Genomic DNA, 26,612 nt, shown 5'->3' on the forward strand with positions numbered 1-26,612 from the left:
TTTGATATTTATAAAAGTTTATTAACAAGTCGCAGATATAAAATTATTTTTTTAATACATTCTAATGTGCGTATGTGTACATATTATATATATATGACAAAATTTCACCATAAGTTCGATTTTCTCTTTTAAATAATAAACGAAACAGTCGACTTTAATCCCCATGGATTTCCCCAATTTAAAGTTCTATTCGATATTAGAAAATCGAGAAAAATATCATTTTCCATATTTCGTTAAAATATATTTAATTTAAAAAAAAATCCCTTTTTCGAAAAACTATGATCATTTAAGTTTTTCTAAACAAATATAATTTTAAGAAATATGGAAAAAATTTTTTTTTGAACACAATGGTAAATTAAGTATAGTACCACAAAAAAAATTGTTCGCAGAAAAACTATACAAATTGTCCATTAAAAAATAAAATTAAAATTCGATCCTTAAATTTACGAAATCGCGACAGACTCGGATAAATAACAGATATGACTAAAAAAAAAAAATATATATATATTATGCTAAGTGATTTCGTCATTGTTTTATCAATAATGGACGGAGATTTAATATTAATTACACGTATTTTTTACACTCGCTAAGTATTATATCACAACATTCAAAAATTAATAATATATCTAAACGATTGGCAGTAATTCTCTAAACGCGCGTCCAAATTATTTCTAAATTTATATCATATTTTTTTTTATTATAGTAGACCGTTTATAAAAATATATATAAAAAAAATGTACATTTAGTTTTTTATGTGTCAATTTTCATTAAAATTACTTATAATTCGAACACATTTACAATATATGTATGATAGCAGGTAATGATGAAAAAAAAAAAAACGTTAGAAATCGAGGCAAAATGCCATTTGTCAAAAAAAACTTCAATTTTCTAAATACGGGGAAAAATTCTGTTTAAAAAAAAAAAGAAAACAGAAATTTCAGTTTACTTTTCAAGAAAATTGATGTTATTGCACTTGCCTCTTGGCCAGACGATTTTTAACGAATTTTTGAAATAAATTTTCTGTTTTTAATCGTAAAGCGGAAAAATTTTTTTGAAAAAAATACATAATCACAAAAATTCTTTTGGAAAAAAAAGTTGTGATATAAAAAAAAAAATGAGATCATAGGGTACCTTAGAGCTATGAATGTTACATAATCCTTGCGAGTAAAATTCGAGACAGATTTTTGCAAAACAAAAAATCGCCATTTTTCGCTTAATTTAATTATAGAATTGTTTTTTTTAAATAATTGCAATTTTGAAAAAAATCTTGTGATTTTTAAAATTGTCGATTCAGAAAAAATAATTTTTAAATTCCATAGAATTAGGCAATTTTTATTTTCATTTTCAAAAATTTTAAAAATTCTGAAAAAAATAGAAGAGGTGCTAAAAAAAAATTAACAAAAATTGAAAATATTTACAAATTTTAAAGAGAAAAATAAAACTTTCTATCAAAAAAGATTTTTCCATAGGGTTTTTTAATGTCTTGTCCAAAAAATGCTACGTAATTGTTAGATACGTAAATTAACAATTTTTTTTTTTTTTTTGACTTTCTTTCTTTTGTTTTTTATTTTGGCGTTGCTTTGTTTAATTTACATATTATAAATTAATAATTTATTCTAACATTAAGTCCTGTGTAGCGTTAATTTTCAAGCTTTTGTCCTTTTTTTTATATTTACAATATTTTCTATATATTTTTTTGTTCATGTGGAGTGACAATTTTCTTTTTAATTTTTTTTTTTTTTTTTGTAAAACTTTATATATAAAAATATATGAATAACAATCTTAACTTTAATTTTCAAATATGAATAGCAATTAATTATTCAATTATAATTTAATTACAAGACACTAATTAACAATGAATAAATCTTGATTGATTTTTTAAAATCTTTTCTGAACTATTATTACTATAATTATTATTATTATTATTTAATTACAATCTTATTGTAATTAATCACAGCTTCTATTTTTTTCATCCATTTCAAAAAATTGCCTCTTTAATTTAAAATTATTCTCATTTTATTTTGAAACACTTTTTCGACTAATGTCAAAAATCAATAAAGCTAATTAATGTTTAAATAATATTTTTTTGGTAAATGAAATTTTAAATTATCTTTTGAATAAAAGTAATAAAATTTTCTAAGGAAATTTTTAAAAAATAATAAATTAATAAATTTATAAAATAAATTTTTTGATAATAAATAAAAATTTTGAATATAAGTAATAAATTTATAATAATGAAATTTTTAAATAATAATAATTTAACAAAATTTTGTGTATTTAGATTTTTTTTTGTAAAAAAAATGACTTACCCACAAAATTTGGATAAAACTCGCAAGGATTAATTAAATTTGTACATTAGTGAATTTTTTTTGCTACTACATCGCAGTTTCAAGTGGTTGACTTTTACTTCTTGCTTGTGTTGAAAGTTGCGTGAGCTCCGTTGGCTCATTTGGTAAAAATGTATCGAAATTAGTCTCAAGTAATACTTCACTTTTCGAGCGAAGTGGTTTATCTTCGTTATTATCGAGATTTGTTTCAAGGAGAACCTCACTCCTTGGACGATCCTCATAATAATAAGGATGTGGAAGTGGTGGAGAAAAATACTCCGGCACTGGTTCTGAACTTGGTGTCAATGGACTTCTATCATATGGATTATTATAATCGACAGGAGTAAATGTTTGTCCTGTTTCAATATCACGTTTAAGTTCAGTTATTGAATCAGTCATTGCGAGACTAGAATTTAATGGGAGTGTGGAAGCATTATTTAAATATGCCGAATCATTTATTATTATTGGATTCGAAACAACTTCCTCGGGTGCAACTTCACTATTAACTTCCGATGGCCAATTGCTGTTATTTCTCGATGTAAATGTTGAATGATTTCTGAAACCTTCATTTCTGTACGCTAAATCGAAAACTGGATTATCACCAGGTCCTGGATATTTTACTCCCTGTAAATATATTTTTTTTTACAATTTAAAATAGAAATTTTTTTTTTTTCATTTCATGAGAAATAAAAAAGTTACCTTAAAGTCACTGGTACTTGGAGAATAACGCGGATTATGCGCCTCATAAACATCATAGCTATGATTGTCTTCCATGGAAGAATTAAGTTGTGTTTTATCCATAGAATCTAAGCTTCCATTATTCATTTTTTTATAATCGAGACTTCTCGAATTTAATGTATCAGTTGACTGTTTTGTCTGAAAAAAAAACGATAATAATTTCGAAAAATTCCAAAATATGATTTTCAAAACTGCGATAAAAGCATGACATGAAAATACATTTGGAACAATTTAAATTAATTTTACTGAAAAAGAAAATTAAAAAAAATTTCTATTAAAACGAATACAAAAAGAACTAATTGTTCTTAACACGATGCTAAAGCTTATACAATTAATAATGGACATAAAACAGAGGGTATGTTACATATTCTGACCTTCATTGGTGGTACCAGGACCACTCTTTTTTCTCGAATTGGCCGCTTGCGGAATATTGAGATTCATTAGAATAACGCCGAGTAGAATTTAGAAAAAAATTATTCTTCCTTCAATTACAATTTTAACCAAAAAAAATTACAATTGAAAAAATTTATAAGCACGGCTTTTATAAAAGGAAATATTTTTTTTTTAAAAGTTCAAATATATTTATTCTCAAAATAAAGCATAAAATTATTCAAAAAAAGAATGAAAAGCGGATGAAAAAAAATTTTTGCAAACAAGAATAAATAAATAATATAAGCATGAAATTATAAAAAATTATAGAATTTAGTAAATTTGTTATTTACTAGTAATTTATTTATTTAGTAAATTAAATTAAGATTATTTACACTATGAAAAAAAAAAGAAATTGAAATTATTACTGACAAATGAAAATTAAGCTCGCTTTTTTTAAAAATTGAAATTGTAAATGAAGGAAAATCGTAAAAATATAAAAATTTACTTCTATTGTAAATAAAAGGAGTAAATAATTACCGATATTGGTTTGCGACGATAAGGAAGCTCCGAGAAACCTGATGTTGAACCCACTGATCGTAAAGAATGAAGTGATTGACGAATTGAATTTCTTCTCTCTAATCGTTCTAGTTTTCGATTTTTCGATTTTGATACCCAAAATGCAATAACAGCTGCCAAAAGAGCAAGAGCAATGCCCACAGCGCCCAGAACTCCAATTGCGACAATATCTCTTCTCCATGAAAGCGGATCAATTGAAACTCTAGGATCTAAAGGTAAAAACAATACAAAAAATCAATATAAAATATAAAATATATAATAATTAATTATGCTAATTTATATTTTAAAAACTAAAAATAGCCCAAGTATCGAAATTTGCCAAATTTAGAATTATTATTTATTTATATATATTTTTTTTAATAATTAAACATTATTCAAAATCAAAAACTCACCAATTTCACAAATGAAAGGATTCGGTTGAGCACAAATATCGACTTCAATTGTTTGATAAGTGAATATTGTACATTGATCAACGCGTTCCAATTGTTGAATCCAAACTCGTTCTGAATAATCAAAACGTTCCTGTTGCTTTCTCAAAAAGTTCCACAGTTCATGATAATTTCCCATAATAAAAGGCATTGATGCGTTTGCACTCTGAAAAAAAAAAAAATATATAAAAACACATTTAACACACACACACAAAAAAAACACAGTTATCCAAATTAATTCAAATTACAACTTTACAACTTAAAAAAAAAATAAAAAAAATTTGTTTTATGTTGATCGAATTTACTTTATATTAAAAAAATAAATAAATGTTTGAAAATAAAAAAAAAAAATAACGTACCCGACAAAATTCTCGAGCGCTGAAAAAATCCATTGGTGCACCAATATAAAAATAACATGTGTCACCAACAATATCCCAACCAGGGGGACATTTTCCATTTAAAACTGATTGATTATTCATGTGAAATGGCTGATAATCGACTTGCAATAATTCCGGAGAATCACCACGATCACGAATTCTTCCAGCGACAGCGACAGTTTCATTGTAACCCCACCAATTATGTCTTGCATCCACATGTGATCGCCACATTTCTAATTGACTGTGAAATTAATTATAAAATTAATTAATCCACATTTTTCTTTGAACCATATAAACCAAAATCAAGACAATAAAACAATTTTTAAAATAAGCACACTTTTTTAATTCTCACCTAAATTAATACTTTTTTTGTTGAAAAAATTAATTTAAAAAATACTTGTTCAAAAAAAAAATTCTATTTGCAAAAAAATTGAAATGGAAACAATTTTTTAATTGTGTGTAATAATTAGTCACGATAAAGACAGAATGACTTGAATAAAGCAAAAAAGCGACGAAAAAAGAAAAAAAAAATGGAACATGAATGCGTTTTTGCACACGAATAAGTATAGAAAATTCCTATACTCGTGTACTTACTTATTAACCCATTCCATGTCGACAACGCTGTTATTTTGTAAATAATGGTCATGCGAATTCACATATGAAAAAAAATAATAATTGGTATACAATTAAAAAATACAAACTATTAAAAAGAAACCTTTGTTTAAAAAAATTTCTGTTCTTAAAAAAAAAGAACATCACTTTTTTTTAATACTCACAGTGATCGATTAATGGTTAACATCTCGTAGTCATTGTCAGGATTAAAGAAAACATTATCCACATATTGTTGTCCTGGTGTTTCAGCGACAATCGTACTTCGACCTTCTCTATTAATCGCATAATTCCTTTAAAAAAAAAAATTTATTCTCAATTTTTCGAGTATTTTTGGAGTACATATTTCAATTATCAATTAATATACTTAAAAACTATATAATTCTGACAATTTTACATTTATTTAGAAAAAGTAGAATTTAGAAGGTAAATAAAACTTAATGAAAAACTCACTTATAGAATCCATTATGCGATGTACTTTGATAAATCGGTAAACGAACTCGCTCGAATCCAGAAATTTCCAACAAATGCATACCAAGATTTCCATGTAAATAATTCAATGTCATATTACTGACAACTTGTTTTAATACAACATTATTTTCAAATGATGCATTATTTTTTGTGAAATAATTTCTAAATATTATCACTTCCTGATATGGACTACTTTGTCGTCCCTCAATATATAATGCTGGTTTATTAAAATTCTCAGCAAATAAATTATTATGTATCCAACCTTTAAGCGATGTTGCTGAACCACGTGAATCGGCGCGCAATAATAAACCACCTTGATTACGTCTCACTAAATTATTACGAAAATAAAGTGACTGTGTATTTTGTACATCAAGCCAAATTGCCGCTTTACATGTTGTAAAATTGCCAAAAAATTTATCACAATTATTAATAAATTGATTTCGTTCTAATGTAATTATTGCATTAACTTCACCGGCACTTGCATATTTTACTGCTCCTTCGCGACAATTTTTCACTAATGAATAAGAAATATTGTGTTGTACATCGCGATTAAAACCAATTGCCGATATTGGAAGTGTGACAATTTCGGCAATAAATCCATGAACATTACTTGCGCCATTTGCAAATAATTTTACACTTAAACTTGGACCACGTGTACGAAATAATGATTTTTCATGACGGCCATTTACTTCTAATTCGACAATTTTCTCCGTTGTCACATTATAAATATCGCCATCGTACAATGAAATACTGTCAGGTCGACCTGGTTTTCCCGTTGAATTGAATAAATTAAATTGTAATAATCTGAAAAAAAGAAATTTTCAAATATATCTAAATTTGCTAAAAAAGGGGGAATTTTTTTTTAAAAAAAAAGATAAACAAACCTGAAGCCAAATGGTTTTGCTCTATAGGCGCTGCGGAAAATTTTCACACAATTTACAGGATAATTATCATATTTATGATAAATTAAAATTCTTTCCTCAATTGTAATTTCTTTTGTTGTATCACAAATATCCACCATACTGAATAAATGATAAGGAATACTGAGATCTTTAATAGGTGTAAATGAACTTTCTTCAGCTTCGCGTCCTTCACCGGTTATCGATAAAATATTAATTCCATTTCCCAAGACATTATCAATTTGATTAAATAATAATTGTACCTGAAAATTTGAAAAAAAAAAAATTTTATATTGATTAAATTAATTAAATTCGAAAGAAAAAAAATGTAAATCTTACAGTGTGAGTTGGAGAGATCATGTTGATACCATGATAAGCGCATTTTGTAATATTAACATGTGAAATAATCGGTGATTTCATAATTGATTGAATAGCTGCTGATTTTTCATTATGTAAAATTCCAGCGCCTGTTATATTGACAAATTTCAATATTGATTCAACACGTTGAACTGTTTCATGAGTAATAACATCGTGTATACGATGCTCATAAAGATGATGTTCAAATTCACTATTGGCAATTCTAATACCGCCCCAATAATTTTGCGATAATTCTAAATTACGTTTTCCACAATTAATAAAAACAAATTCACCATCCCATGGACATTCGTATTTTTGTCCAAATAATTGGCCATTCAGTCTTATTTCACAGTCTTCCAATTTTTCCTCACTTCCTGTACACTGTAAATGAAAAAATTTGATTTTATTTCTTTTTTTCTTGTAAAAAAAAAAAATTCACTCACCTGTAACGGTTCTGGCCAGGACCAAATACGAGTCAACGATCCAGGATGAAGTTCATATCGTCGATCGCGCGAAACAAATACATTGAGTGGATCATAGCCAAGTTGTTGACACGCGACTTGTGCATTTCTCTCGGTGAATTTATAATCACAAAGTGGAATCCATTGAAGCGTTGTGCGATTAAAGAATTCAAGAAAGCCTTCATTAGTCGTTGAAGTGCAATTTCCCTCCTTGCAAAGACGAATCGTTTCCAAAGGCTCGTTTGCTATACTGCGTTTGAAATACGATTTTTCAATTTGTAAGTTATCATTAATCCATGGCTTCATTATTATTTCATTCCCAGCAATTCCTAAAGCATGAATTGTTCCCAATACTAAAATTCCAACATTAGCAGCAAATTCCATAACAACACCGGGATAAATATACAATGTTGCACCTGGCATCACTGTTATATCACGTTTAATAATATAAGGCGTTGATTTTGCATGAATTGAAATTGTTTCTCTTATTTGTCCACCAAGATTATCAAAATCAATTTTTGTTGTTTGCTCCCATGACGCCGATATTGATGAATCCAATGAATTACCAGTTAAATATGGACGAAAATCAGCAATTGCATGATCATTCCAATCGTTGAAATCAAATATTTTTTGTTTTATTTGATCATCATTATATGTTCCCCACCAATTTTCACTAACATCAACGACATTATCAATTTTTGCCGTTTTAATACCAGCCAATAATTCATAATCAAGAAGATTATCGCCAAATAAATTTCGATTTATTTGCACTTTCTGTATACCGTGAAAGCCAATAACATAACTAGGATCATTGAACATTTGATGATTACTCTTATTCATCAATTGATAATAATTCCTTTTAACTTCATTTAATAAAAATTTAGCATAAACTTCACCAATTATTTCCGATTGACTGTCGGCTTTAAATTCAACCATAAAATGTCCATGATTTCGATTAATACGATTATTTTCAATTTGCATTTTTTTCTCCATACCACGTATTGAAATTAAACCCTTTTTACAACGATTATTTTCAAATTGATTATTAGTCATATTTAAATTAGCAAAATGTCCATCGATAATAAATGAAAATTGTTCATTATTCTGCCAAGTATTATTATCAAAATATAATGAATGTGTAAAATTTTCATTATATTGCCAAACATAGGGTAGAGAAATTTCAAAACCACCGGCAAGATTTCTTTCAATTGTACTATCTTGCAATATCCAATGAAACAAATTATTTGAATAACGCATATCGCGACTAAATTGTAATATTCCTTTACCATTATCTGTAATTAATGAATTATTCACATGTATCGAAATTTCTGATAAATTCGATTGAAATACATTCCAATGGGGTGAATGTATAAAAATTGCCTCCCTTGTATTGTGTGATATTTCACAACCAATTAATTGTATTGTCTCATTTGCCTTACGAAGATTATGATTACCACGATCGTCTAAATAGAGATTATAATAAGACGCCAAAATTCCATGTTGATTGCCACGTATTCGACTGTTTACTATCTTTAACGTTGGAATTGGTCCCTTTACAATTCGATTGCTGATATCTTGAATTGGCGCACGCAAAGCAGTAAGTACCATAACCGCACCTCCAAGTGCCTCATTACCACTTTGATATTCCAATATAACAACAAACGAACTCGATGTAACTGGAAACACTGACAAATCTCTCTTTAAATTCCAAATATTACCCCTATGATTAATATTGTGCGCATCATGAATAATAATATTCTCCGTACTTCGATTATGTATTGGATTCAATAATTGTATTCCAACAACATAACCCGGTGTACAACTAATATTAATAATTTTTTTAATCTCCCGTCCATGAATTTTCGATGTTATTAGATATTTTGTCTCCTGTCCCATTGATAATTCAATATTTTCACTATTATCAGGCAGGACAATTGGATTATAATTTTCCCCGGCAACATCCGATGATTGTGAAAACCATCCTGCAAATTCCCTCTGTTGCAATGCAGAGAGCGCAGGATTGTGTCTAACGCCAGCAATTTTATTATTTTCAATTCTCGAATTTATTATTTGCAGGCCCAATTGTTTAAAACTTATTCCATTACCTCGATTATTTGAAAAATCACTATTACGCGCTGTATTAACAGCATCAGCTGAATAAATATCCGAATAAATAATACCCAATCCATCCTGTAGATTGTTCATTACTTTAACGCCCTCCAATGAATGACGTGCAAAATCAATTTGCAACGCCGGTTTAAATGCATTTGTTGCATAATCTAAAAGGCCAGCTTTTTCAATTGTTATATATTGTAAATCACTTCTACGTGCTAATGGACCAATTCTCAAGCCAGCCCATGCTGCTTCAGAACATCTTACACCAACATCATTTTCATGGGTGCAAGAATTTTCAAATTCCTCTTCATTTTCTGCGCGACATTTTGTTATATCAATATCATCCTCATTACATTGTACATTACTGAGAATAATGTCTTCATTCGTTCCAGCGTTTGGGATTTGAGAACGTTCCAATAGCCAATCGTCTGGATCGAGTGTCAAACCTAATTGATGACAAACTAAAGCTGCATCGCGTATTGTCCATCCATAATTGCAAACTGTTCCCCATTTTTCTCCAATTTTCACCTGTAACTCAAATTTTTAATTTTAATTTCATTCAAACACGTGGGGTAAATCTTTTATTATTCAACATTATTACAGGCCTCGGATCGACTTTAAGGCGCCAAAAAAAAAGAAAATCGGTTTACATTCGATGAATTTTAATTCATCGAAAAAATTATAAAGTCTAATTTTCCAATTTAATTGAATTTAAAAATATTTTAATGAAATGTACCTGAAGTTCTAAACGTTCAAAATTGAACGAAATCATTTTTTTTTTCGTTCTATAAATTATTTAAAAATTACATTAGTGATTTAAAAAATTAAATTTATTTTTCATTACAGAAAGCAATATTTTATAATAAAGCTAAAAAAGTAGTAATGAAATTTTTTCATTTATTTCAACGTTCAGAACTTCAAGGCACATTTAATTATTTTAATTTTATCTCTTAATCATTACCTGCAATCTTCCTTCGAGATTTGTTTTTCCACCGAGTAATCTCACGGGAATTGTTCTGGACACATCGAAAGTCATAGCTTCAGCTATGGTTTCATTGTCCATTATTGGCTCAATAACAATTTCCTCCTTCAATGTTAACTGGATATCACTCGGACCTTTACCGCGGGCATATAAACTTCCTGCCACCATCATTCCAACAGAAGGTGGAAATCGAAGTGTAACACCAGGTTGTATAACTAATCGACCACCAGGTCTAACATTAATATCACGTTGCACAATATATTCACCAGCTCTCAATGTTTCCAATCCATCGACTTCGCCTCCAACAATTTTTGAATCACTCGATAAAAATTGTGGCACAAACATTGGTATTGACATAATAATATTACCAGCTGGATTACTGCCATGCAATAAATATGGTAAATATTCAATTTTCGCCAAATTATAACGATCCTTACGATGAAATAAACGTTCATATATTATTCTTTCATTTTCCGAGCCAAGCCAATTAAATGTACAATTTATTATTTTACTTTGATCCTCAAAATGTGAGCCAATTTCATATTTTGATTCGGAATTTTGTAGAATATTACGAAATATTTCCACATTACTCGATGAAACAACAACAATTGCCGAGACACGTGATCTTGGAATAAGTCTTGAACCTTGAATATCACTATTGTCAAATGGCTCCTTAACATTGTTTCGTTTGAGAAAATTTCTTGTGAACAATAATTTTTGCACATCACTATAAGGCGATAATCCCAAATTCACCACATAAACACCACTATTGTCATAAAATTCATTATGTTGAATTAAAATATCAGCCGGTAGAATATTAAATTCCTCATATGGGGGATTTTTCACTAAAATACCACCAAAAATATGTTCCTCAAAATGATTATATTCAATGCATCCCTTTAAATTTAACGCTGGATTTAATTTAATACCCAATTTTTGATTTTGAATAAATATATTGTGTCCAATTTGTAACATCATTAAACCTTGATTTAATCGCCAACTTGATTCAATTTTAACAGCCGTCTCACTACTACTGTTAAACCAATTGCCAGTAATGTTCACATAAGAATTACCCGTTGAATTACCAACTAAAATTCCAATATCTTTGTTGCGAAAAATTTCCGAATATTCAATGCATGTTGATTGATTGAAATTTAAATAATTCGTTAATGATGAATCATTTAACCAAACAGCAAATCCATAACCTTGATTTGATGATATACTTGTGTGGGAAATATTTCGATTACCGCCAACAACAGTGATATTAATACCATCGCCACGATTAAAAGCAATTCGCGATTCACTTATATTCACATCTAAAGCACCATCCAATATATGAACACCTCCAATGTGATTATTATTCGATACTGATGTATCATGAATATAAAGAGCTGAACGTAATTTTTCCGCCGCAATACCTCTTCCATTATTATTTGCAATTGTACTTCCAGTTATTGAAAGATCATAACTTTTTTTATAAGCCGATGTCAATCTTATAAATGCAATCATATCGGTAAATGGTTGTGCATTAAATTTTAAATATAAATTTCTTTTCGTTGTTGTAACACTCTGTGGTAATGTTCCATTTTTAACTTTAACGTGTGCTAATAATTTTTCACCAATACTACTGCCATCGAAAATTTCAATAATTGCACTGTCATTTCTATTTGTTTTCATTTCAATAAAATGTAAAGTAATCACATGACCCGGCCTAGTGAATATATGTAGAGGACAATTTCTTCCAGCATATTCACTTTGTTCCATTGATATTGTTATTGGAAATGTGTGACTTGTTGTTGATGGAAATGTACAAAGATCATAGACATCCGCACGATCAGGACGATCGCTCAATCTTTCATCATGATGTACATATTTTATTCCATCGGCTCCATTATCTAATATTGCACAATTATCAATATTCGTCAATCCTGATGAACTGTTGACATAAATTCCATAACCTGAAAACAAAAAATTGTATTAAATTATTTATTTTAATTTTTTATTCTAAATTAATTAATAAATTTTATTTAATTTCTAATAACAAATTGTTAATAATAGATTTGTTTTTTAATAATAAAGAAAAGAAATTTTAATAGAAAAATTTACCTTGATTATTTTGTATCGTGCAATTTTTAATGATAATCGGAGCATCAGGAGTGGTGATGTTGATTCCATTGAAGGCCGAATTAACGATGGTGATTGATTCCATTCGTGGTGGCACACCTTCCACATGTAGGGCAGAGGTAACGTTGATTTCACGTCCTGTACCTGCGTAGCTAAAATACAAAACAAAAATTAAATATAAACTAATAATACAAAAATAAGAAATAAGTTTTCAAAAATTGATAAATCCATAAATATTGTTATTTCGCGAAATTTAAACAAAATATTTCTTAAATAACCATTTAAATTAATTTTAAGAAAGAAAAATTGTAATAAATTATTTGTATAAAAATCTTTTTTTTGGATTCAATACGTTCTGTTTTTTAATTAAAGTCATCCTGTGAGATTAATCGGTGGAAAAAAAAAATCTCGAAGGAAGATTTCAGATAATGATTTAAAGATATAATTAAATGTGCCTTGAAGTTCTGAACGTTGAAATGAACGAAAAATTTGATTACTACTATAAATTCATTTTTTGAACCACATTTTTAATATTCAATAAACATAAAAAGTATTTCTTTTCCCAACGTTAAATTTTGATATAAAAATTAAAATTTTCTAATTCTTTTTAAATTTTAATTAATTTTCTTTTCTTAAAAAATAATTGTAATTACCTGATATTGACATAACGCAAAATAGATTTTGATCTGCGGACGTAAAGGGTGTTTTCCTGAATGAGAGGCTTATCAAAAAGTGCACCTTCAAATCTAATTCCCCGCCAGTGTTTAATTGCCCGTGTGGCACCATCATGATGAGGTAAGCACGCTATTCCCAAATCGGGATGATAATCTGCAAATAAAATTTATATATTAAATTTAAATGATAATTTATTTAACCTTATTAATTATTAATTTAAAATACAAATTTTTGTAAAATACAATTCACAAATAAAAGTTTCGTTTTTTTTTTTTTAAAGAAAATAATATTGTCAAAGTGGTAAAAAAAAACATACCACAGACTCCGGAACCAAGTTGTTTATTCGACCAGCGATCGCAATTTTGTAAAGATGGTTCGTTTCCTCGACATTGCGGTTGTTCGTATAAAAGTCGAGGTTTCGCTGGCCATTGTCTGTCGATCCAACCCCACCATTGTCCACCTTGCAATCCTAATTCTCGACAGGCAGTTTCAAAATCCGCTCTTGTCCAACTAATAAAAAATTTTAATTGTTTTAAATTTCTTTTTAAATTCAATAAACAAATTTACCATCGACAGGGGTGAAAAGTTTAGTATTTTGCCTACAAATTCAAATGTTTTTAATTTTTATTGTCACTGGCAACGAGAAATTTTTTTTTTTATATTTTACTTTGGAATAGTAAATAAATTGTAAGGGAGATATAAAATTTGAACAATGAAGAAAAAATATAATTTTTTGAAAAATGCTCAACAGAATCTAAATGTAATTTTCAAATTATCGTATTTTTATGTGATATGCACCATGATTGTGCACTATTCACAATTTTCTGGTATTTCCTGCCAGAAATCCCCCCATGTAATTTTACATTGTATATATAACCCTCGTTTTCCTTTCTCGTGTGTGTAACGCTACAATTAGATTTATATTCAAATGTTAGATTGGCACACTAAGATATATATATATATACTCGAGTATAATAGAGAAAAAACATATAATAATGAATAATACAAAAATTAAAAGACGATAAAAAGAATAACAAAAAAAACAACCAAAAAATTCATTATTTTCTATTTTACAGAATTATTATTTTCAATTTATAGAATAATTCGTATATTAAAAATTAATTGATGATAAATTTAGAAAGAAGAAAATTCCAAACATTTATGTTATTTAATGTGAAATAGTTTCATTGTCAATTTATTCTTTTGTTTCTCAAATATATTATTGATTATCACTTTTATTATTATTGTGTATTATGAATCATAATTAATGAGATGTATAATATTTAAAGCTTTTATTATATGTAAATATTTATATTTAATTATTTCAATTCATGCAAAATTTAAATATATGATTAAATCATAATTTTTTCTTAAATAAATTCAAATTCTAATATTAAAGTTTATAATTTATATAAAAAAATTTATATTTATTTATAATTTATTTTTAAAAACAAAGGGTAAAACTACAAAAATATTTTGAAAAAAGTATTTTTTTTCTCAATTTTTTAAATTATTTAAAAATGTCATTAAGGATTCCAAAACAAATTAAAATAATATTAAATTCAAAATTAATATTAATTGAAATTTGATTACTTACTTTCTAGAATTAGTGCAAACAGCTCTCCATTCCCCACGATGTAGAAGTTGTAATCGGCCTTGATATGGCGTTGGTCCATCGACGAGACGAATCGATTTCGACTCCGTTTGACCGGACGGTGACTCCGAAGTCAACACAATCCTCTCCGCCGGCTCACCCTGTTTAACAAAAATTTATTAATTCATTTAAATTTCAACAAAAAATTGAATTTTATTAATTAACTAAAAAACAAAATCTCAAATTAATCAAAATTATTATTTAATATCTTAATTATAATTATTTATTAAAAAAAAAAGAAAAATAGAAAATGTTTAATTTAATATAATTAAAAAAAAATTGGCTGTTAATTATTACAAATAATTAAAATTGGAAATTTAATTACACACTTTTGTCAAATTTTCGAAAGAACTTACCTACTCTACGATTAAGAAACGACTGACGAGTCTCTCGTTAATTATATATACATATAAGCTTTGTAATAATTTTATTTACTTTCTATCTCCAAGTATTTATATAATTAAAATTAAAGCCAAAATTTTCCATATATTTGAATTATTTTCAAAATAGTTTAATATTCGGTAATCTTTTTAAAATTTATATATTTAAAATACTCGTGAAAAAAAAATATTTTTCACAAAAATTTATGTTTTTTGTTTTAAATTTAGAAATGTTTGATTTAAAAATATGAAGGGAATTATAATTTAGTGCTATTTGTACATGGGGTGAAGATTTCATTTGGGGGAGATTAGCGAGAGGCCATAAGGTTAATACGGGGCAAGAACTACTCGTTGATCCGTGACCCGTACAAAAGTTGCAGAGGCGGCAAAGTTGAATCACCCATTCATATACTATTTTATGCTCTCGTCAACTTCCCATTCTTAATTAACAATTAGGCCAAGTTGTACCTTCCGCTCTCCTTTGGTAATTAAACTCCTCTCACATTAAAAAAAAAAAATATATTACAAAATACTTTTACCCCAGGGCAATATAATTGACAATCATATATTAACCATTCAACTAGACGGTAAAAACAGCAATAAAAAAAAATTATTTTACAATGCAATGAATATTATTATATTATAATATAATATTAATGAATAAATAAATTTCTTTTGTTTTTATCTTCTATTCTAGTTTCGAATTTCGTAACTTCGATATAAACATAAAATTTAATTTTCTAATGGGGAAAATTTGAAATATCGTCTTCTATTTCGTAAATATAATATAGGTTTCGAAAAATAATCCTTATTCTTTAATTTTTGAGAATTAGGCTGGACATCTGCCGCTTCACAGGTGCATCAACCAAGAGAGAATACGATACCTTTCTAAATTCAACTAAGGTGGCTTCCTACTTCCGGTATAAACGCAAGTGACCGTAAATTATATCTTCAAAAGATATTACATTTAATTCTTCACGAAAATAAAAATGAAGAAACATAATATAGTTTAATTATATTTTCTTTTTCATGAGAAAATAATTTTTTTTTTTTTTGTTTCAAAAAGAAAACAATTTTCTCAAATGTTGAAAACTGATAATTATTTATATATTAATAAATATTTCCTTTACGAGGCTGTAATTGATTTAAAAAAAAAAAAACAATAATAATTATTTTTCTTTAATACAAAGAAGTTTTTTTTTTTTCTTTAAATCAGAATGGTCAGCAGCACGTGAAGGTAAATCTAGAAATCTTCACAGTTGTTGTTATTGTTGTTTCTGCATTTATAACTGTAGTAAAAGTTATCAGTATATTCACAAGGCGAGACTATGTAACACGTGCACAGGCATTCTTACTTCCGGCAACTTATTAGAAGGTTTCGGGCCACCGATTTTTACGGTTTGAAACCAAAAGAACCCATTTTTCATTTCAAAACATTATTTCAACATTTAAGTTACAATTTTCGACCCATATAATATATATTTTTTTTTCCTTTCATTTTAAATTTCGCTGAAACAAAAAAATTTTCTAAATGTATTTTTCTGAATTTCTTGAGTAATATATAGAAATTAATAAAAATTTCTTGAAATAATAATTAGTGAAAAATAAAAATGGAAATAAAAGAGACGGGTTACTGTTATTATTGTGCATTGTAATCCTTAATGTGCGCACAGCAGACAGACTAAAAAAAAAAAGAGAATAAAACAGTTATATACTGAAAGGTTTATATGCACATCATCTTAAAGAGTTTCATCCGATGATGTTACAACAGCAGTTGAATGTAACGTGAAACAAAAAGAAAGTCATAAAAAAGTTTGTGTATAGTAAAATTTTGAGGATGTTCCGTTATTATTTTTTTTTTTTAAGTGCACATATAAGAAAAAATATGCGAAATTTATTTTAAAATTCCAAATTCGTAATTATAATAATAAAATTAGATAAAGAAACTAAAAAAAATTCCTAATTCGCAATTATAATAATAAAATGAAAAAAAAAGAAAAATATTTCTAATAAGAAAATTTTTAAGGTAGAAAAAAAATTCCCATTTCGTAATTATAATAGTAAAATTATAAAAGTAGAAAAAAATTCCTAATTCGCAATTATAATAATCAAATGAAAAAAAAAAACTGAAAAAAAATTCCTAATTATAATAAAAAATTTTAAAAAGAAGAAAAAATTCTAATTCGTAATTATAATAAAATTAAAAAAGGAAAAGAATTTCTAATTCGTAATTATAATAAAAAAAAATGAAAAAAAATTCTAATTTTGTCATTTCTCTTTGATATAAAAAAAAAATTTTTTTTTTCGAATTAATAAAAAATAATATGCAAAAATAATCGTAGATTTCAAATCAAACACGTGCGAGTACCAAAGAGCGCATCTTATTATATAAACTATTCGATGAATTCCTAACAAGTCTGAAAGTAACGGTTCAAATTGTATATATACTATGATGAGAAATGCTATTATCAAACCATAGTGCAAACACCTACGCTTCACAAACACTGTGCCTGAGCATGTGACTATATGCCTGCTTTTAGATATCTTTCTATAATCCTCTTACCATCATTTGGTTTCATTTATAAACGACTTTTAACATTCTCTTTAGTTGCAACCTTAATTGATCGTGGGTAAATTCTCTACAAAATTTATCTATATTGAAAAATATTTATTTTAAAAATTTACTTGAATCAAATATATTTATTTGAATTCAGACACAATTTATTTAAATAAAAAAAAAAGTTTGATATAAATAATAATTTTTTTTTTCTATATATATATATAGAAAAATACAAGAAATTTAAAAACCGAAAAAAAATATTCGACGATTATATATACTGTCATTTAAGCACAAATAATAATATGTAATCTTCCTGAATGCAGTTAGAAAGTAATATTTCTTGAGAAATATTTTACCGAACGGAATTCAAATATCTAGAACAATATCTAATTCTAAATGAGCCACTAATTTTCCTAAATTTCCTTTAAAGAAAAAAAAAAAAATTCTAAACCTTTGCCTTCGAATGAACAAAAAAAAAACAATTTTTACAAAAAAAAAAATAATTACTTTTTTTACCGATTAAAAGAACATTTTTTTTAAAAATTAAATTAAATTTTTTAATTTATAAATTTTTACAAAAGCGGAAACGGAAAGAAAAAGAAATATTCATTAAATTATAAATCCCTTTTATAGGAAATTATTTCTGATGTAGTTTTAAAAAAATTTTTTTCCATGTCTCTTTTTTCAAGACACAATTTTTATTATAGTAAAATTTTATGAATGAACAATTTTCAAAGCACATGTATAGAGAAGAAATCGAGCGGAATTGTAATCTTACAGTTTTACGAGTGAGTCAGAAAGGCTTTGATTACTACTATACTACTATTACTATTATTATTATTATTATTATTATTATTATTACTACTACTCGAAAGTGTGATTCATATCAGCCATTGGCATGCAGTAGTCAGCAATTTCACAACATCTTGCCTGAATTTTATAATGTAACTCAAGAATATATTTGATACTCGACCAGGTAAAGTTGAAACAAAATCGATTCACTTGTATATATAGAACAATCTCGCGAGGTCAAAGAACTTCATCCCTGAAATCTACATTTTTACACCTGTGCACTGATGCGCTAGGAAAACTGAATCAACAGACCGAAAAAAATAGATTCAAATATTTTTGAAAACTTTATCTTATTTCTTTTTTTTTCACATAATAGATTTATTTTTCTTTTTTTTTGAAAAAAGAGAATAACGAAAATTTGAAACTAATGGGGATTATTTTCAAAATTAAAACAATGTTTTTTAAGAAAAATTATTTTTTTCTTAAATTTTACTAGTAAAAATATGAAGCTATTGGTTCTAAAAGTAGTTGAAATTTATATATATTTGTAATAAAAAAATAATTTCGTAGCATAAAAAAAAAAATAAATTCAATGCTTTCGAAAGTTGACTTTTAAATGTTAATGATATTCCTGGATATAGATGAGATTTATATATACTATTGTAATGTATATATATTTAGGAAAGTTTCGGTTTTATCATATCCTCAGGTAACAATATTGTATATATAAAAGAAAAATGCGCTTATATATATCTGATGTCAAGATATGTCAACTTTAGAGATGAATCACGAAGATGACACAAGAGATCGTGCCACTTAGATATCTAATCACTAACAATACTAAAAAGAGTATTTCTATATATATGACTGGCACACTTCGTCACCTACCCTCACAATAAAACACAGCTCGTGCCACGTGATAAGATAAGCACAATTTTCAATCAAGTGCATTCTTTTCTCTCTAAAAAAAAAAAGTGAAAATAAAAAAACACTCCTTTTTTTTAAATAATCACCGAATTATTAATTATCCTAATTTTCCATTTTTATTTGAATTTATTTTATATAATATAATTTATAATAATAAAAATGATATTTAATAAAAAATTATTATTATCACGGGTTTACTTCTGTACAAATAAATAAAAAATAATAATAATAATAATAAATCCTTTTTATTGATTTATAGAATCCTGTAAACTTTCTCGTTTATGATTTATTGAAACAAATAATAATTGACTTGAAATTATTGATAATTCAAAGTTATTATTGTTAATATTAACAATAGACAATAATTTTTTCCATAAAGAATTTGAAAAAAGGATGATAAATGATTTAGGGTTATTCTAATAATGATGAATTTATCTCCTATTTTTTTTTATAAAAGTGTTGACAAAACTAATCAAGTAGTTAAAAAATCGAAATGACCTGTTTATACTATTATAAATACAACAAAAGGGAGTATTTTGAAATAAAGAATTATGGAAGAACAAAAGCTATCACCACAAACTAGGATACGCTCCATTTTTCATTATAGCAGCAGCGGATGGTCGTAAAACTGTTTTTTTTTTTTGTGATCCGGTCGCTATAGTACTACGAATAGTAAACTATATAAAAGATCCTCTGACTTAAGTATGGAACCGTGAGAAGAAAAGGTTAAAGCGCATTAGAGAGAACCCCCAACTGGTATGACGAGATTTCTTCTGAATGTTTGAATACGGTTAAATAGCGGAGATTTTCCTCCCCCACATGCCTTTAAAAAAAAAAAAAAAACCTGCAATGTATTTTATAAACTTTCTTTTCAATTTTTATTTTCTCACTTCTGCGAAAGTCAAGCTCTTCTATTATTAAAAAAAAAAGACTACGAATTTCAAAATCTGATATGCTCGAGAAAAAAAGAAAGAAGGAATGTCCCCAAAAAAAGATACAATAAAAACTGTAAAATATTTCTCGAAAATAATAATAGAAATATTTTGTAATTTAAAAAGTTGAATTCACTTTTAAAATTTTTATGATTTTTTTTAGAAAAACGAATTATTTTGTTCAAATAAATAAATAATTTATTATAAAATAATTTATTTATTAATAAATAATTTAATTATAAATAAATAATTCATTTAATAAATTCCAATTATAAAAAAAGTTAATTTAATTTTCCATTTAAAATAAAATTTCCTCATTTACACACAGGATGGAAGAGTATTAAAAAAAAAAAAAAAAAAAATGGGAAGAATTCGACATATTTTGATTATACAGATATCAGGTTTTGATCAATAGAAAGTGAGCTTCGTATTAAAATGATCATTTCATAAATATTGGTTACGCTTAACAATTTTGTGACATAAATTGGAAAGGGGGGCAAATGATCACGTACACACTATTGTAATTCCCCTCTTATACAATATTTTTTTTTTTCCTTTTTTTTTTAACAATCACGTGTACTCTCTATCTCTTTCTTTCTCTCTCACTCTCATTCTCCCTACTTGCTTCCTTTTACCTTTTAACTCTTACTGAATGAACAAAGAACATTCTTCGATCCGTATAGGTATATAGAATGGAAAATAAAACGATAATGCTTTTTTGAAATTCGAGATTACTGATTCGTGTGAGGTATTCTTTTTTGATAAGAATTATTGTAGTTAATTAAACATTCACACACGTTTATATTAAAAAATTTGCGAACTATTTTTTAAATTTATATACGTATTGGTAATTTCTATTTTTATTCACAATTCTGTTTTTTTAAAAATCAATTTACATTATATGCATTTACGTTTTAATTCATTGAAATTGATTAATAATTAAAATTTTAATTCAATTTTATTATAGATAATAATTTTCATTTAATTATATAAATTGTTTTGAATTTTAATTTATCAGAATTTAATAATTTAATTGCTAATTAATCTAAATTTTATTTAATTATCAGAATTTAATAATTTAATTGTTAATTAAATTTAATTTTATTCAATTATCAGAATTTAATAATTTAATTAAATTTTTGTATTAAAACTAAAACATTTTTCATTTATAAATACAAAATTTTAAGGATAATTTTTGCAAATAGAAATTTATTTTAATGAAAATTAAAGTCGAGGAAAAAAATTTGAAAAAAAAATTGTGTGAATGAGAATAAAAGAGAGGATGAGACTAAAATTATACTTCGTTACTGAATCATCGAGAATGACTAACTTTATCGTGTATCGTGTTATTGAAGGTAAATTAGTCATTTTCAACGAAAGAATAAAAAAACTTTTAACAAGATGCATGTTTGCACATTATAAAGTTAAAAAATATTTTTTTCGATTTCTATATTAATTTAAATTCATTTAATAACAAAAATAATAAATAACAAATATTTTTATTTGCACTAAATAAAAATTTTATTTACAATAAATAAAATTGTATTTTTGCTAATATTAAATTTTGTTTGAAACAAAATAAAAATCTATTAGACTTTAAAGACGATTATATTTTTATTTGATTTAAATAAAATTTTGTTCCAAATGCAAATAAAATATTTCTCTGAGTTGTAAAAATATATTTAAATTATATAATTTGCAATTTGCAAAATTGTAAACAATTTTTAAGGATTAATTTTTTAATATTATTTTTCAATAATAATTTGGATTTTATAGAAAATAAAACCGGTTTATAACGCACAGTTTTTATAAAGACTTCATTATACGAGAAAATTAATAGATTTGATCAATTTTTCTGATCTGTTGAGTTTGCACATATATATATATATGCAAGTAGATCTGTAAAAATGCAAAGCGGTCAAGGTCCCTTTGTATTCTTTGCCACAAGATTGAAGGAAATATAAACACCATCGAATTTTTCATATAAAAATTATCCTCGTTATTTAATTTCAATGAAAAAAATTTCAATTTCTCATTCAGTAAAAATACAAACAATAAAAAAGTTAAAAATTATTTCTCCGAAATTTCGAATTTTTTACAACTATATTATCTACGTGGAATCAGAGAATTTTTCTCATCAGTCGCTTTTGTTTCTGTGTTTTTTTTTTTTTCTTCTCATGACCCAGTAAAAATAGAAAAATGTGTTTATAACATTGAAGCTAATACCGTTTTACAAAAATTGTTTCTCTAGAAACTTTATATAGGAATTATTTATCGGAAATAGTAAAATATATTCTGTAAAAATAGGTAAAAAGAAGGTTTTAAAATTTTTTTTTTTGCCAATATAAATAAGGAATAATTCTGCCTTTTTTAAAATTAAATCTTGCAAATTAGATTTAATATAATATTATAAATACCTTGGCAGTTAGGATGCCGCGAACAGTGATCCCGATCATGGGGGCGAACCGGATTTCAACTCCCGGTTCTATAACAAGTTCTCCACCACGTTCAACATAAAGATCCTCTCGCAACAAATAAGGACTCTTTGATCTCTCCAATATCCTTTGACCTCTCGTGATTTGTCCACCTGGGAATTCGGTATATGTTTTGTATGCATTGTCCTCGTCTGATGAACTCGAACTTCCATAATTTGGCTCCGTATAATAAATCGTTGGCAATTCCGTTGAATTTAAATCCACTTGCCCATTTGCAATTTTTGCAATAATTGCCAAATATCCCAATATCATCCATGCTGAACACATTTTATTTATTATTTTTTTTTTTATCTACAAAAATAAAAATTATTTTAACAATATTCCTTTCACACTTGTTCACATATACACTTTCACCTTCTTTTATATAAAAAACGATTTCAACGAGGAACCGATTTAAATGTCAAACTTTTTTTTTTTTTATTCCACAAAAGAGAGTTCGTAAACGGTTATTTTTAAAAGCGTCAAAATGGCGTGCGCATTTTTTGCTCAACTTTCGCTCTCGTCCGGTTGATTTTCGCGGTTTTTCAATCGACTGCATGTCCAATGATCGTTCATTCCGATTTCCGGTTTCCCACGATCATCAATATTTTAATATAAAAAATAAAAAAAAAAAATAGCGAAAGGAAGCGTTCTCCAATTCCTCGAGCGTTTTTTACGCATCAACGATCTCTCGAGACAATTTTAAAGGATCGTCCTTTTGCAAAAGCCATATTTCAAAATGGAACATTTTTTTTTTTTTTTTGCACAGAGAACAAAATTTCGAGAAGAAAAAAAAATGAAGTGAAAGTGTTTTGCGATGAAAAAAAAAGAATGATGAGCGCACGAGGATAATGATGATTTTTAAACAATGACACGGAGTACCTAACGTTTCATTGGGCGCGGTTTGACTGGCGACTCCTGGACGTGGTATCTTTGCCTGAGCCTCCACTTTGCTCGAAGGCTCGCTCGCGCTGCCTAGGCCTGCTTTCGAAAAGTAACGCGGATCATGTGACCAACTACGTCATTCAGGTTGTGAAACAGGTGAGTCGTCTCCCTCTCGCCTTCAATATATGTATAAATTTATTATAATATTGCCCCGTAAGCATAAACGTCATTTGCTCTCAATATTTCTTTTTTTTTTACTCCTAATTTTTCAATTTTTTGACAAAATTTTTTTTGTTTTCTTTAGTCTAATTTTTTTTCTATTCAAATTTTTTTTTCTAGAATTGAAGGGTCATCGAACGCCGTGACGCCAAAGTGCACCAAGTACTTAGCAACCAAAGTGTTATTATTTTAACAAGCGTCGCGACGCTTGGCAACGCTCTTCGCATTGAACGAAGTCGCTTCTATTTTAACGAAGGGCGGATTTTCTATCCTTAATGATTGACAACTTGTCACTTTTTTTTCTCTACCTATATTGAAAGTTGTAAATTAAATTAGTATCACCACGATAATGTCTTTCAGATTTTTTTTTTTTCCATATATACAAAGCGAATTTTTTTTTAAATTTCGATTAATATTATTTATAAATTATATTTTTTAATTAAGAAATAATTTTTCCGTTCATAATCAAAAAATAATTATTTAAGCAAATTTATTCGAAATTAAACAAATAATTCGAATTTAAATTAATACATAATTTTGAGTTTAAAAAAAAAAAATTCCGGAAAATAATTAAGTTGAAACTTTTTTAAAGAAATATTAAAATTATTAAAAATAATAATTAAATTGTAAATAAAAATTTATAAAATGTAACCAGAAAGTTTTTATATAGACAAAAAACTGCATAAAATCTTTTTCTATTATATCAAATTATATTTTCATTTTAAAGCAATAAGAATTAGATAAGAAATACTAACAATAATTTAAAACAGATATTTTTTTTCCAGAAATAAAAATAATAGATAAGAAATAATAAAAATTGATTTTTTTCGCTTCTAGAAAAAATATACATAACCTAACAAAAAAGAAAAATGTTCGATTGCAAAATTTTTTTTAATTCAAAACTGAAAATAAATCCAAATATTTTGTAAAATTAAGTATATATGTGTAATATTTACCTTAATTATATAATACATTTCTTCCTGTCGTTATATTTGACATATTTTACTTTCTTTTGAACTTCATTACAAAACCACGAAGTAATATAAGGAGGCTCCACAAGCATAGAAAGGCGAGTACAATTTTCCGGAAATTAATTGCTTCAACTAGGATTAACCTCACTAGCGGTTCCTAGCGGAAAACTCTTGTAAGCTCTAAATTTAAACAGTGGCGCGTGTCATATAACTGTCAAGTGTATGCATTAATGAATATATTCGTCATTGTTTGTTTTTATTTTTTTTTCATAGTGCTCTTTGATTTCTCGTGTTTGGGAGTTTTAGTTTTAGTTATCAAATTCAAAATTCGTGATATTGAAATGCCGACGTGCTTTGTACGCGGATGTAAGTCTTCGGACTATAAAAATCAAAAGGAAAACTCAGAGAGAAAAATTAGTTTATTTCGTCCAAACAGGGTGAGTATTAATTATTCTGTTTTCTTAGTAAATCTTGTAAATTGTATAAATTATATTTGGATAATTAAAAAAGTAATTCTTTAAATAAAGTTCTTGTCTTGAAAACGTTTTGAAAACGTTACTGTATATATAGTTATTTTCAAAAATTAAGATGTCAAATTGAAAAATTTGTTTTATATTTAAAAATAAAAAACCTAAATCAATTCGTACTTTCGATAAAAAAATAAAATAAATAGAGAACGATGTATTAATTACCTATAGTGAAAATTTTTAAGGAGTGTGCGAATGAAGATTAATATTTTAAAAAGTGTTTTTCGGATACTTTTTCAAGTCATTATTATTTTTTAAATGTTATATAGGAAGAGGTGTTAAGAAGGTGGCAGGAAATTGTACCAAATGGACAAAATTTGAAAAAACATCATGCCATTTGTGAGCTACATTTTGATAAAAATGATATTTTGAGACATGATGGAAATGAATTTACTTTACCGTCGGTACGTGCACGTTTAAAGGATGGTGCTACACCCAAAATTTTTGAAAAATTTGAAAAGAGTGAAACTACTCCACGTGTGATTGTAGTAACACATAATTTTCCTCATAATAACGATTTTGAAAAAGAAATTAATTTTGATGTAATTTATAAAAATGCTCATTGTATACCACTGCCTTCCTGTCACTGGTTCATGATGCGAGAAGAGGGCAAAATCATATGGAATTACTGGAAAGAAGATTGCTCTGAAGAAAGTGTGCAACTAGTTGTACTTTCTTCGAATATGATAGTGAAGGTAAGAAAATACTGTACGTACTCTATTAAGTGTGTAATAATTGCAATATATTTTTTTTTTGGTAGATTTTTTTGAAAGGAAAGGA

At 26.7% G+C, this 26,612-nt stretch overlaps 1 protein-coding gene across 1 annotated transcript; it reads right to left on the reverse strand.

The window, feature by feature from the left end:
• LOC127280669 (protein bark beetle) lies at positions 1–25,323 on the reverse strand. The gene is made up of 17 exons (XM_051303835.1): positions 25,291–25,323; positions 23,174–23,542; positions 15,109–15,266; positions 13,828–14,021; positions 13,490–13,664; positions 12,819–12,988; positions 10,692–12,670; positions 7,598–10,258; positions 7,137–7,535; positions 6,783–7,060; positions 5,881–6,702; positions 5,595–5,720; positions 4,801–5,059; positions 4,406–4,607; positions 3,975–4,222; positions 3,027–3,203; positions 1–2,951 (listed from the first exon to the last, which is right to left on the reverse strand). Exons 1-17 carry the CDS (start codon positions 25,306–25,308, stop codon positions 2,376–2,378), a joined length of 8,811 nt encoding a protein of 2,936 aa, XP_051159792.1. The 5' UTR covers positions 25,309–25,323; the 3' UTR covers positions 1–2,375.
• Between the last annotated feature and the right edge of the window lie 1,289 nt (positions 25,324–26,612).

Source organism: Leptopilina boulardi, unplaced genomic scaffold (assembly GCF_019393585.1).
Source record: "Leptopilina boulardi isolate dan_hultmark-lab unplaced genomic scaffold, ZJU_Lbou_2.1 LbouV2_249, whole genome shotgun sequence".
Lineage (NCBI taxonomy): Eukaryota > Metazoa > Arthropoda > Insecta > Hymenoptera > Figitidae > Leptopilina > Leptopilina boulardi.